A 12676-nucleotide genomic window follows, 5' to 3' on the forward strand; every position below is an offset into this window, starting at 1 on the left:
TTTGATTGCAGTTAAGTTGAGACATTCAATTTGTTCTTCTCTGCCTGCCAGTCGAACTTTGCGATGGGCCGGCTCCCCTCCACTTACAGAAAGTGCTACATGCTGGACTTTGGTCTGGCGCGTCAATACACCAACACCTCTGGAGAAGTTCGACCGGTAAGAAACCAGACTCTGTTGTGCAGCAGCTGCCTTGAAAGGTGACAGGGAAAATATCTATTTAACTTTCATCCTGCTGATATGATCCAGATTGAAGGCTGGTCAGCAATATGGATAGACTCAACTGGGAATTGCTGTTACACTAAACTCCATCTCTGTTTCTTTATGTTCGGAGGTTTTTTTTTACAAATCGCCAAATGTCCATTAACCACACACTGAAATAATCTCTTTGGGCTAATGGTGATCAGATACGGTCTAGACTTATCAAAAATGGTAAAGTTGCTCTTTAGTTTGGTTCTGATAGGTAGAGACTCTACTGTCTTTACCGGCTAACACAGGGGGTCTGCAACTTGTGGTTCCAGAGCCGCTACTGGCTCTTTGGACCGTCCATAACGGCTGTTAATAACTTGAATGATAAAAATGTTGAAGAATCAACCAATCCGTTCACTTTTTGCAAATGTTTTATGTTTTTCTTTATTTTTAAAACTAAAAACAGAAATAAAATGGTGGTTCTGAAAAAATGACAACAATCTTTCTTTAGTAGATATTTATTAAAAATGATCTTTTTCCTAAAGGTCATGTAGCATTTGGGGCTCTAATCAACTTTCATTTAGCTGGACTGAGAGCAAAATGGCTCTATTGATTGTAAAGATTGCAGAGCCCTGGTAACGGTTCGCCAGTAGCAGTTTACTCCCAGTGTTCACAGATCATTTTTATCTTGTCTGTCGCCCTGTCAAGTACCCAAAAATGCTACCGCACAAGGAGCAGCTTCAGCGCTAATGTCACCGTATGTTTATTAATCAGCTGTTAACACAACAAGGACTCAATAACTACTTCCTTTCTTAATTTAAAATATGAATGTCAAACATAGATTCACTTTCACATCCTGGGCTTATGCTCACTTCATCAGATGTCATCATACGGATGATACGGATTTACGTTGACAAGAAACATAGCTACATGTTATGTAGCTGTCCTAAAATTTTTAGCAAAATGCTAGAATCTGACTCTGTAGGTGGGAATATCCTAAAAATGTAAACTTGTTGGACACAGAACAACAGTGTCCGGCCCTGTAAATAATTACTGTCTTTTAATGCCGAAGCAGTGGAAGATCTTGCCTCTTCATGTCTTACATTTGTATTAATTTTCCTCTCATACGTTCTATCATGTTGGATTTATTATGTTTTAAAGAAAAATTTGTCATTGAAAAGAACAGAAGATACTTTAAGAGAATAATCATAAATTCTGATCAAACGTTTAGTTGTAGACAATGAATTAAACATTTAAAAAATCAAAAAGTAACTATTGATGCCTTGTCTTTTGACTGTTAAGCTAAATCAAATCTAACTCTAAAGTTTTTATTTAATTAGTGAAAGGAGTAACTTTCCAGTGCTTTAATGAATAATACAGATATTAATCTATTTAATGATATTTTAAAGGAAAATCCCCCACCCTGTGTGTAAAATAGGTGTGTTTGCTGCACTGCAGCATCTCAGCACATTACCGTCTCGTCCTTCCTGCCTGACGTCCTGTGTGTCAGTGGATCACTGGGATCAATACCAAGTCTCAGGGACTGTTCCGAAGACTGTGGAGATCCGGACTGAAAGCTCTCTGGGAGCTGTTTAATAAAACAAGGAAGTGCAGAGAGGACCTGGATGTAGATGTTTGAATATCGGGGTCTTCATTAGAATCAGAATCAGAAAAGCTTTATTGCCAAGTACGTTTTTGGACATACAAGAAATTTGTTTTGGCGTAGTCGGTGCAATACAATACAAATTAAACAGTATAAACATGTCTACAATATAATATAAATATATGTGCACAGTTTTAAGTGAGTGAGAGTAAATGTAGAGCAGTATAAGATGCCACAGCGGTACAACTGTGCATTTTCATTATGAAAAGAACAGGATGCGTCTAAATGTTTTGACTGGTTTTGAGGAAGGTATGGAGTTAGTAGTCTCTCTCTGATCAAGCCGCTGCAGTGAGTCTCTTTCTGCTTCAACTCTCGTTTATTTTCATTCTATCAGACTGAACGTTGAACTATTTTTAGATCAGTGAGTACGTGAGGTGCATACATCTTTCCCTCTCCTCCACTGTTCTCTTTCTCCTCCACTTTCATTTCATTTTCTCCCATCTCCATCCTCTTTTTCTGCCTCCTTCCCAGCTCTCTTAAATATTCCCCTCCCTCCGTTCCTCTTTCCTCACCTTCTTCTCTTCTCATTTCTTCCTATCTTTCCTCCTGCAATGTTGTGTTGCGTCTGTTGCAGCAGTGAGATGAATATTTGATGCTTTAACGTGCGTCACTGGGCGAGACTCTGAATGCTGCTCTCTCCTGCTTCCCTCCCTCCGCCCATCCAGTATTCCCCAGTCATCTTCTTCCTACACCCGAGTCAGCTTCAGTCCAATAAACTAAGAGGGTTGTTCTTTCTCTCTCTTGTTCGACCAAACCTACTCTCTTCATTCTGTTCCCCTCCCATTCATGTCCTTCTTCCGTGGCTCAGTCTCTTCCATCCATCATGCCCAGTCAGAGGAACCTAATTGATGAAAACAGCACTTTTCTCAGCTGCACCCAGAACATCTGCTGACATTTGTCTCTTCACTGTAGCAGTAAGAGGGATAATCGTCAGCCCTTCCGTCTAAAACAAAGGATGGATAACAATGTTACTGCCACATAAAACTATGGCCTTTTACTTACAGTAATTATGTAATTCAGCCATATTCAATTATAGTCCCAGTTATACAGGCCAAACCTAGAAAAAAAGAAATGTTTTTTAATGTCATAAAGCTGAATGCCTTTTCTCTCTGACATTAAATCAGACTAAACCTTTCTTGTTTTATGTGAGTTAGGATTACCAAAATTATTACAGTCTGCTGAATGACAGAATAATAAGGGAATTGTATAGACAATTGTGCATACTAACATTACTATGCCTCTAAATGTATTTTGATGATGTCACAACTTTTAAGCTTCTGAAAGATTAAGTCACAACATTTGCTTTAAATGGAGAAACACCTGCAGAAGAATTTTAAGGCAGCACTTCAAACACAATGCTTAACAGTTACTCACGCCACTACTTTGTAACACCATTACTCCCGACACTGGTGACGTGTGCAGCCTTTATACAGTTCAGGAAAGAGACGGGTTCTGTGTTCTAGAGATGAGATGTTTTATGGTGTGAAATGTGTGAATCAACTCCAAAACAAGAGCAAAAGACCTTGCAAAGATGCTGGCTGAATTGGTAAGAGTGTGTCAATATTCATTGTGAAATGAATCCTGAACCAACATGGACTTAAAGGCCACTCAGCAAGGAAGAAGCCATTTCTCCACATGGAAAGAATTAAAAAGTCAGATTAAAGTTTGAAAATGAACTCAGAGACAAAGACATTAGTTTTGGGAGACATGTCTTGTGGTCTGATTAAACTAAATCTCAATTGTTGGGCCGCAGTGAACACTGTTAGACTAAAAAGGTGGTAGCTTGCGGAAGCCAGAGAGCACCATTCTAAGTATCAGCACAGATATCAGCCAGCAGCTTGGGCACAAATGGGTACTCCAAATGGACAGTTACCCCTGAGCTACCACTAAATTAGTCACAAAGTAGCCCTGATCTCATAGAAAACATGTGAGCAGAGCTGTAAAGCTGTGTGGGAGCGAGACAGCCTACACACCTGACTCAGCTACACCAGATCGCTGACCAAAATTCCCACAAACTGTTGTAAGAATCGTGTGGAAGGACCCAACATATTTGACCCCTCATGCAATTTAAATGGTTATCTTACCAAATAACAATATACTGCATGTAAAGAACTGTAAAAAAATCTCTCAATATTCTGGAAATTAGCAAACAGAAATAAGTTTGGTAATCCTAATCAGACTGAGACAAAAGGTTTTGTGTTTTTTTAGACAGTGTATGGAAATATCTGGTTTAAATGGCCCAAAATACAGTTTTACAAGCCATGCACGTGAAATCAGCCTGAGATCATTGCAGCCGCATGGTTTGCTGGAGGTCACCAGCGAACACCAGTCACCAGGAGTAGACCAACAATAGGTATTAGTTCAGTTCTGTCAGGAACTCAGAAATCAAGACTTTCTGGGATCATGCATAATCTATGATAAACTTCTAAACTTGGACTTTGGTAAAGATTTAATAAATGTAAATGTTATATTTTATAACATCCTGTATGAATGTTGGACAAGAAAATGCAGAAAGGTGTTGGTTCTGTAAAAACTATTTATTTTTTAACGGTGTTAATAATTCACAGATATCCATGTAAACAAACTGAGTTATTTATGTGAGTTATCTGAGTGAACAAATGCTCCATCTTTGTTGATCACCAGCCATCAAGTGTTTGTTTGTTTTAATTTTTAAACAGTTATTTATGTTCTGTGACTTTTCTGTCACCTTTTTATATGTTGACTGTGTTTTATTTTGGTTATTTTATGTTTCAGTGTTATTTTTGTTTTTCTTACAGTTCCTTTGGACTTATGATTTTGACGTGCATGCCTCCCGTTTCTACGTCACCTCCATGAATCCACAGGGATGTGAGTGGTTTCTATAGCTACAGAGGGGTCACGGCAACGTCACCAGAACACCTCCAAGTTAAAAGTTAAATATGAAAGGAAAAACATTTTTTTTGTACAAAAATGTTTATGTAAGGGATTTTTTTTGTATTCTGTAGGTAATATCTGTATGTCTAACAATCAGTCACAGATGGATTTCTTCACACATCTAACACATCATTAAACCTTAGATTCAAGATTCAGTTTAAATTAGGGGCCAAAGCAAAGAAATAAAAATCCTTGAACCTTTTAAACTTTGTTTATTATTATTAATATTTATTAATATTATTTTCTTTTTTGAGAATAAGTTTTACAGCACAAATGATTAGAATACAGTCTCGTACAAATAACAAATTTCTTTAATTTTTGCTTTTGTCACACTTAGTTACTTATACTTATTACCTCTACACAAATTTTATTATCTGACCAAAATAACCTGATTAAATACAACAAAGAGTTGCAAAAAATCAGTCCCTTTGTACAATCATGACTTAAATACAATTAACCACATAAACTGAGTTGAGTTTTTGCAGTTACCCAGGTGGGATTACTACCCAACTTAACCTAAACAGAACCTGTCTCACAACATGAAGCTGGCTAAAAGATCTCAAAAAGCAACACCTAATGCCCAGATCTAAAGAAATTCAAGAAAAGATTAGAGGCAAAGTCATAGAATCACTCAGTCTGGAATGGGTCACAAACCAACTTCTAAGGTTTGGGACTCGAGCGAACCACAGTGAGAGCCACAATCCATACATGGAGAAAACATGACACATAGGTCAACCTTCCTAGGAGAGGCTGGTCTACTATAATCAAAGAGTGCATCAACACCTTATTCAGAAGGTCACGAAAGAACCCAGAACATCTAAAGCTCTGCAGAGCTCATTTGCCTCAGTTAGGTTCAATTTTGATGATTCAACAGCAAGAAAGAGGAAAAAAATGGGAGGGTTCCCATGCTAAAACCAAAGCTGACCAGAAAGAAACATAGAAAATCATAAAAATATTTTATGATTTTGGGAAAATCTTGCCCTGCGATGGACTGGCGACCTGTCCGGGGTGTACCCTGCCTCTCGCCCATAGACTGCTGGAGATAGGCACCAGCTCCCCCGCGACCCACTATGGAATAAGCGGTAGAAAATGACTGACTGACTGACTGGGAAAATATTCTGTGGACTTATGATTCATAAGTGGGAATTTTTTGAGAGACTGGCGGATCCATGAATTTTGCTCTTTATCAGAAATTTGTAAATCAGAATGTCCAAGCATCAGTTCTTGACCGTAAGCTGAAGCACACAGGGACACTTCTGAAGCGCTAATAAACAGACAAAAGGAAGGTTTTGGAGTAGCATCTTAATCCAAACTTAAATACAGGTGAGAATATCTGTCATTACCATAAACATGTCATTCATGCTGGAAACACCTCCAATGTGACTAAATGGAAAAATCAGAAAGATAGTGGCCAAAATTTCTAAACCGTGATGTAAAAGAAATGTCAGTTACCAGAAATGCTTAATGGCAGTTGTTGCTGCCAAGGTTTAGGTGGCAGTTACTTTTTTCATAGAGGACCAGGTTGGTTGGATAACTTATTCCCTTAAATAAACAAAATCATCTTTAGAAAAATGCTCTTTGTATTTACTCAGGTGATCTTAGTCTGATACTACAATTAGTTTAAAGATCTAAAACACTGATGTGTGATATGAATAAAAACCAGAAGAAATCAGTAAGAGAACAATTACAGTTTCACGGCACAGTATATGTCCACGCATATTTTCTTTGAGGGTGTTCCTCACAGCGGAAGAGTTGCTGGCGAAGAACCGCTTTTGCCATCTGAAATATAAGGAAGGGCTGCAAGGGAAGATTTTTCCTTATCCCACAGGGGTCAACCTGGAGGGAAAATTATCAGGTGGAAATTGCTCCAGCCCATTCAAGCACACACTACGAAGCTTTGGTTAGAAGTGAGATTGCTTGGAGATCCAACACTCACTTACCTGCAGAGCGTATGGAAAAAACATCTTGGTAGAATGTCCCTAGAGCATAACATTATAGTTTTCTGCTTATGAACTGAACTCATTTGCTTTCAGCTAAAACTGGAGGCTGTGTAGATGCAGCTTGACTCTCCTCTGATGCTTCTGTTTGTCTTATTATTTGGTTTTATTTGGCTTGAAATGTATCTGTTTGAATCAGAAACATGAATCCAAACCAGGGAAGAACATTCATGGATCTTTAGAGTCTATAAATGTAATAATTGTGTCTTTACTTTCAGACATTTGCCATACAGCAGTTAGTGTCTTTAGAAACTTATCCTGGGCTTTTTCGTGTAAACTTCATGTAAAGTTGTGCTACACACGAAAAAAAAAAAAACAGTAAATGCTTCTCCAGCAAGTGAACAAAATGTACCAAGAACAAATAAACAATATAAACAACATTCCACCAAATATAGAGTCCTGTGCAGAAGTTTTAAACTACCAGTAGTGTCTTTATATCTTACTTCCAAGGGCTCAGACTTTCTTATATTTTTAAAAAATGGTTTTTAATAATAGTTTTCAAGGCTTTCTGAATGCCTGTTTTTTTACCCATTTTCTATCCGGTCCAGTAACTGACCATGACGACATTTTGTACAGTATGTGCTCCAAATGTCGAGAAGCGGAGAATAGTGGTTTTAGACGTCACCTTACAGTAATGTTAAAAGGTCTTGAGCTCTTTCTCATCTCTGTATTACTAATATTTTGCTTCAGAAAACTACTAGATGTGCGCTGGATTAGAGGTTTTTTGTGGATTTCTGATTTGACTTGTCGATTCTAATTTCAGTCAATTCTATCTGTACAAAGTATAGCATCAGAAGATAAAGTCAACAGCATTTATCATAGTTTTTATAGCATTCATTTTGGTAGTTTTCATTAATGATTTATGTTAGAAGCAGACGTGATTTGTGAGAGAGCAGCTGCTGTAAAACAACTTTTAAAAATAAAGAAAAAGATTACAGAGTGGACATTTTTAACCACCTTAAGCATCTTACATTTGTGATTACCGAAGTTAGCGCAACTATTGTTTCAAAAACAACTGTCTCCTGTATTCCATTTAGATTATTACCTTAACCCTGACATTTCCAAATTTATCATATTCTATAAAAGATTGACACTGAAAACTCAAATGGAGGAAACAGCTACCTTGTTATATGTTCAGCTATCCTGTTATCTGCTGAAAGTCTTGCTCTCACTCGCTATGCCACAGCCTAAATGAACAGCAGACATGTCTTGACATTTGGTAGGAGAGGTTCCTTTAAACCGCATCTAACATCTCTGTGCTTTTTCTGACTACATTTTAAACATCTCTATGATACTGAAAATAACTAATTAGATTTTTTTTCACTCAATAGTTTTGACATTGAGGAGTGTTGCTGCCAGTGCAACCAGGTATTGCTTAGTATAGTGGACTCACTGATCAGATTTTTGAGTTTCAGTCAGGGCAGGTGAAACAAAAAAAAAAAACAATTCCGGTTATCAACAAATTTTTCAGTGGATTTCTGCTATCTACTGGAAATGAATAGTCATGTCATAAGAAAAAATGATTAAGATCATTGCTCAGTTGATTACCTGCTATATGCTAGGTTTTTAGCAAAATAGCTCTTTGGGAATCAGCTTGTTGTCGCAAAAAAAAACTATCTGTATTATGTTTTTTAAGATTTAACTTATAACCGTGTTTTTGTGAAAGACTGAAAGTAACAAAGTAAAAATTTCAAATTTGGTCTTCGCTTTGTGTAAACCCAGCATTAAGGTCAGATCCCCTGTTTTGCCTGAATGGGTCATAGGCCAGAAGCTAGTTCCTCTAAAATGGGACTAGACTGAAAATGAGTGGAAAACATCTTCAGGTGAAGAAATATTGTTGAAGGCTAATTTAATTACAAACAAGCAAAACTCTTTAGGAGCAAAATACATGGAAATGGCGATTGAGGTGCCCTCAACCATTTTTGGCACCCTGGTAAAGATCTGTTAAAACCTTTAAAACAAATAAATCCTTTATTGCAGTCACTCTGGATATTTTTGAAAAAAAACTTTGAATCTTAGTGCATTTATTTATCTAGAGGGGAAAACACCCACATTAAGACATAACTGTTAAATGAATCACATGTGCAACAATTATTGGATAAAGGTATAAAATATATGTAAGATAAAACATTTTGTTGAGCAAGCATCTTTCTGTGACTTTTTATTTTTCTGAGGTGTAATATTATGTGACACAGAACCCCATTTAACTAAGCCACTATAGTATGATGAACATCTGTGATGCTGTGGGCCTGTTTTTTCCCCCAAAGGCAATAGGAATATCATTATAGTGGATGGCAACATTGACTTTTTGAAATACCAGGATTTTTCTAACAAAATGGTTAAGTCACAAAATTGACCTTCTTTGATGGCCATATCTGTCACCAGGAATGTTCAAAGAAGAATGATTAAAGATCCCTCACTTATCATTCTCCAACCTTGTGAAATCTTATAGGAGAAGACTAACGCCCCTTTTCCATTAGTACCCACTTAGTGCGGTTCTGTACTGGATCTACTCGCTTTTTAGGCTTTTCCATTACTAACAGTTCTCCAAACATTACTACTTTTAGTACCTGTCTGCTGGCGGTTCCATGCGAGCCAACCCGTGCTGAAAACACGATGTGACAAGAATGTCGATCCGTGATTGGGTAGAGGGCGGTGCCACTAGTCACAGCAACTAATATATTTAACCAATAAATCGTTTTACGCTAGTCTTATTGTAAATACAGCCAGTATGGCAAGCTAGCATTAGGTAGTGTTAACTTAACCTCACATGTACTCTAGCTTGTACCCTTCAGTTTGACACCGCTCCATGGCTTCCCTTTCTCTCCTTTACTGATCCAGAGTGCTTCGGCTCGCAGCCTTCTCTGGCTCTTCTATCACTGAGTCTGACAACAGCCATTGACCAAGCAGCTGGTCCTCCAGTGTTGATGTGTTTGTGTCACTACAAATCACATAATTTTTTGGACTGTGGTGCTGCCTTGTTATTGACAACCCCACCAACATTCAAATGGTACTCAACTGTAATAGAAAATGAACCAAACAGTGTAGACTAGAACTGACCCGAGAAGAACCGAGTAGGTACCAATGGAAAACGGGTGTAAGTGTTGTCCTGGTGCTACCAACAATATGCCACCGGTGGTTTTGTTTGGAAAAACATTCTTTCTTAAATGTTCAGAACAGATTAATGTTTTCTATACATCATTACTAGAGGTGCTAACAAACATGAAGTGTGCTGTCACTTTAATTGGCTGAAAAACAAAACTGAATATGCTTAAGCCTCTCAGCCATCAGTTGTGTGTACTGATGTTTGCAATTGTACCTCAGTTGCTTTCAGTGCTGTCAGTATGTCTGAAACTAAATAAACCAGAGTGCCTTGCAATTCAAGTGTCCACTTCCTCATTGGGACAGCTAACAGAATGATGTTTAGTGCCAAAGCAATAACCCTTTCCAATTCAGTTCAACTACAGCAAGCTCAGAAGGTTTCTGAACAGTTACAGCATTTATTTTTAGATCAGGGTTGAATTTGAAATGCCCCTGCATTACAATTATTAGCAGATGTGGGGACTTTTCATCCATAAGATTACAATTTTGCTCTGAGCTGCTATTGTTGTATGTAAAAGAAACCAATATGATGGACTGGTGAGTTGTGATCTAAAGGTTTGCTGATCTGAATGCTGACTAACTTTGCTTGACTGTGTGTTCAGCCGAGGACTGTGGCAGGTTTCAGGGGAACGGTCCGGTATGCTTCAGTTAACGCCCATAAGAACAAGGTCAGTCCTACATGCAGCATTTTTTATTTTATTTTGGAAATGGATCTAAAATGATCTCAATGTTTTTACTTATCCCAACACGTGATGTTCTCACAAAGAAATGCCAAGTCGTTTTTGAGGAATATCATTTTGTGCTACTGCAGGAAATGGGTCGCCATGATGACCTGTGGTCCTTGTTTTACATGCTGGTGGAGTTTGCTGTTGGACAGCTACCGTGGCGGAAAATCAAAGACAAGGTCAGACGGTTTTACATGAACAAGATAAATGCAATGATAATTTATCCATTTACACACCAGTAAAGGAACAAAAACAATAGAGTAATTTGAGTTAGTGTCTCTTTTCATTAATGTCCTACCAAAGGCAGGCGACAGATCAGTGAGCAGTATATCCAAGTACAGAACCTAAACAGTGATCTACAGAAATGTAGGATTAAAAACTATTACCAGCTTCCAAAGACTGATCACTGCATAACATTATTCATAACATTTATTCTAGCAAACATCATATGTGATTTTGGATTTTCTGTTCAGGAACAAGTCGGTCAGATTAAGGAGCGTTATGACCACAGGATGCTGCTCAAACACATGCCTTCCGAATTCAATATTTTCCTGGACCACGTCCAGGCCTTGGATTACTACACCAAACCAGACTACCAGGTACTGCATGAGCAAAAATTATTCATCTCTTGTTGGATGTAATGCCAGCACTGGAATACACATTTATATTTGTTTTTTTTATCTTCTAGTTGTTGATGTCAGTATTTGAGAACAGCATGAAGGAGCGAATCATAACTGAGAATGAGCCCTTCGATTGGGAAAAGGCAGGAAGTGATGCCACGCTGTCAACCAGTGCCTCCACTCAACCACAGCACAATACCCGACCCACTGCCGCCATAGTGGGGTAAGAGCCACCAAACACCTGCTAAACCAGACCTGAGCCACATACGATAGTGAAGCTTAATTGTTTATCCTGGATTATTGTGGCATATTCATTAGGGGCTCAAGTCCGCAGTCAGGGAATGTGGCAGCAAAGCAACAGTGTTTTCATGTGGAGCAGGGAGACTTATTGCAATTTTATATTGTTTTTGTTCTTCAGTAAAACGCATATCGTAGCCTTAACTGCAAAGAAACCAGAGACTTCCTTTGGATCCTAAGTACTGTATGTACAGTATATCATTACTATGATTTACTACCACTCACCAATAGGTGGCGCAATGGCTAAAGGCTGTACGTTTCAGATTTTAATAACTTTTAAATGTGAATCACAGCTTCAAAAACGTATATCCCTGGGTGATTTCGGATTAGATACGTTGGCCATGCCTTTCATTTAATTTAACATTCCAATTTTTCTACATGCAAAAGATGCAAAACCTTCTAACGAAAGCTCAACTTAATGTTTAAGCAGTGGTCAATAGATTTGTTTAGCCTATCTAGAGAAGAAGCTGAATAGAGGAAAGGTGGAAGATTTGGAATCGAACCCTGGACGGCTGCACCAAGGACTACTAACGTCCTTAGATGGGACTTCCCTTCTACCACTACACCATGCACCATAGTGATTTCAATAAATCAGAAAGCCATGCATAAAGTTTCCTCACTAGCTGGCTAAAAAGTTAGTTGGGTAAATCTCAGACATTGTAACAGATATTATTGTTAAATTCATATCTCAATCCAGAAATTTGAGGGTACCCTCATTTCTGACAACCATCCAACACTACCAGGCACTACAATCAAAATCTTATATACATACAGTGCCTTGCAAAAGTACTCACCCCCTTGAACTTTTCAACCTTTTTCCACATTTCAGGCTTCAAACATAAAGATATAAAATTCAAATTTTTTGTGAAGAATCAACAACAAGTGGGACACAATCGTGAAGTGGAATGAAATTTATTGGATGAGTCAAACGTTTTTAACAAATAAAAAACTGAAAAGTGGGACATGCCATATTATTTGGCCCCTTTACTTTCAGTGCAGCAAACTCACTCCAGAAGTTCAGTGAGGATCTCTGAATGATCCAATGTTGTCCCAAATGACTGATGATGATAAATAGAATCCACCTGAGTGTATTCAAGTCTCTGTATAAATGCACCTGCTCTGTGATAGTCTCAGGGTTCTGTTCAAAGCGCAGAGAGCATCATGAAGACCAAG

General features: G+C 38.1%; 1 protein-coding gene across 3 annotated transcripts in view; it reads left to right on the forward strand.

Annotated features, from left to right (window-relative positions):
• ttbk1a (tau tubulin kinase 1a) overlaps nt 1–12676 on the forward strand; it is a 66917-nt gene that overhangs the window by 23484 nt on the left and 30757 nt on the right. For all 3 annotated transcript variants that reach the window (XM_047365187.1, XM_047365186.1, XM_047365188.1), the window contains exons 6-10: nt 52–156; nt 10464–10529; nt 10673–10765; nt 11060–11185; nt 11275–11429. In XM_047365187.1, coding sequence (XP_047221143.1) covers nt 52–156; nt 10464–10529; nt 10673–10765; nt 11060–11185; nt 11275–11429 — 545 coding nt within the window. The remainder of the gene's footprint in view (nt 1–51; nt 157–10463; nt 10530–10672; nt 10766–11059; nt 11186–11274; nt 11430–12676) is intronic.

This window comes from Girardinichthys multiradiatus, chromosome 5, assembly GCF_021462225.1.
Source record: "Girardinichthys multiradiatus isolate DD_20200921_A chromosome 5, DD_fGirMul_XY1, whole genome shotgun sequence".
NCBI lineage: Eukaryota > Metazoa > Chordata > Actinopteri > Cyprinodontiformes > Goodeidae > Girardinichthys > Girardinichthys multiradiatus.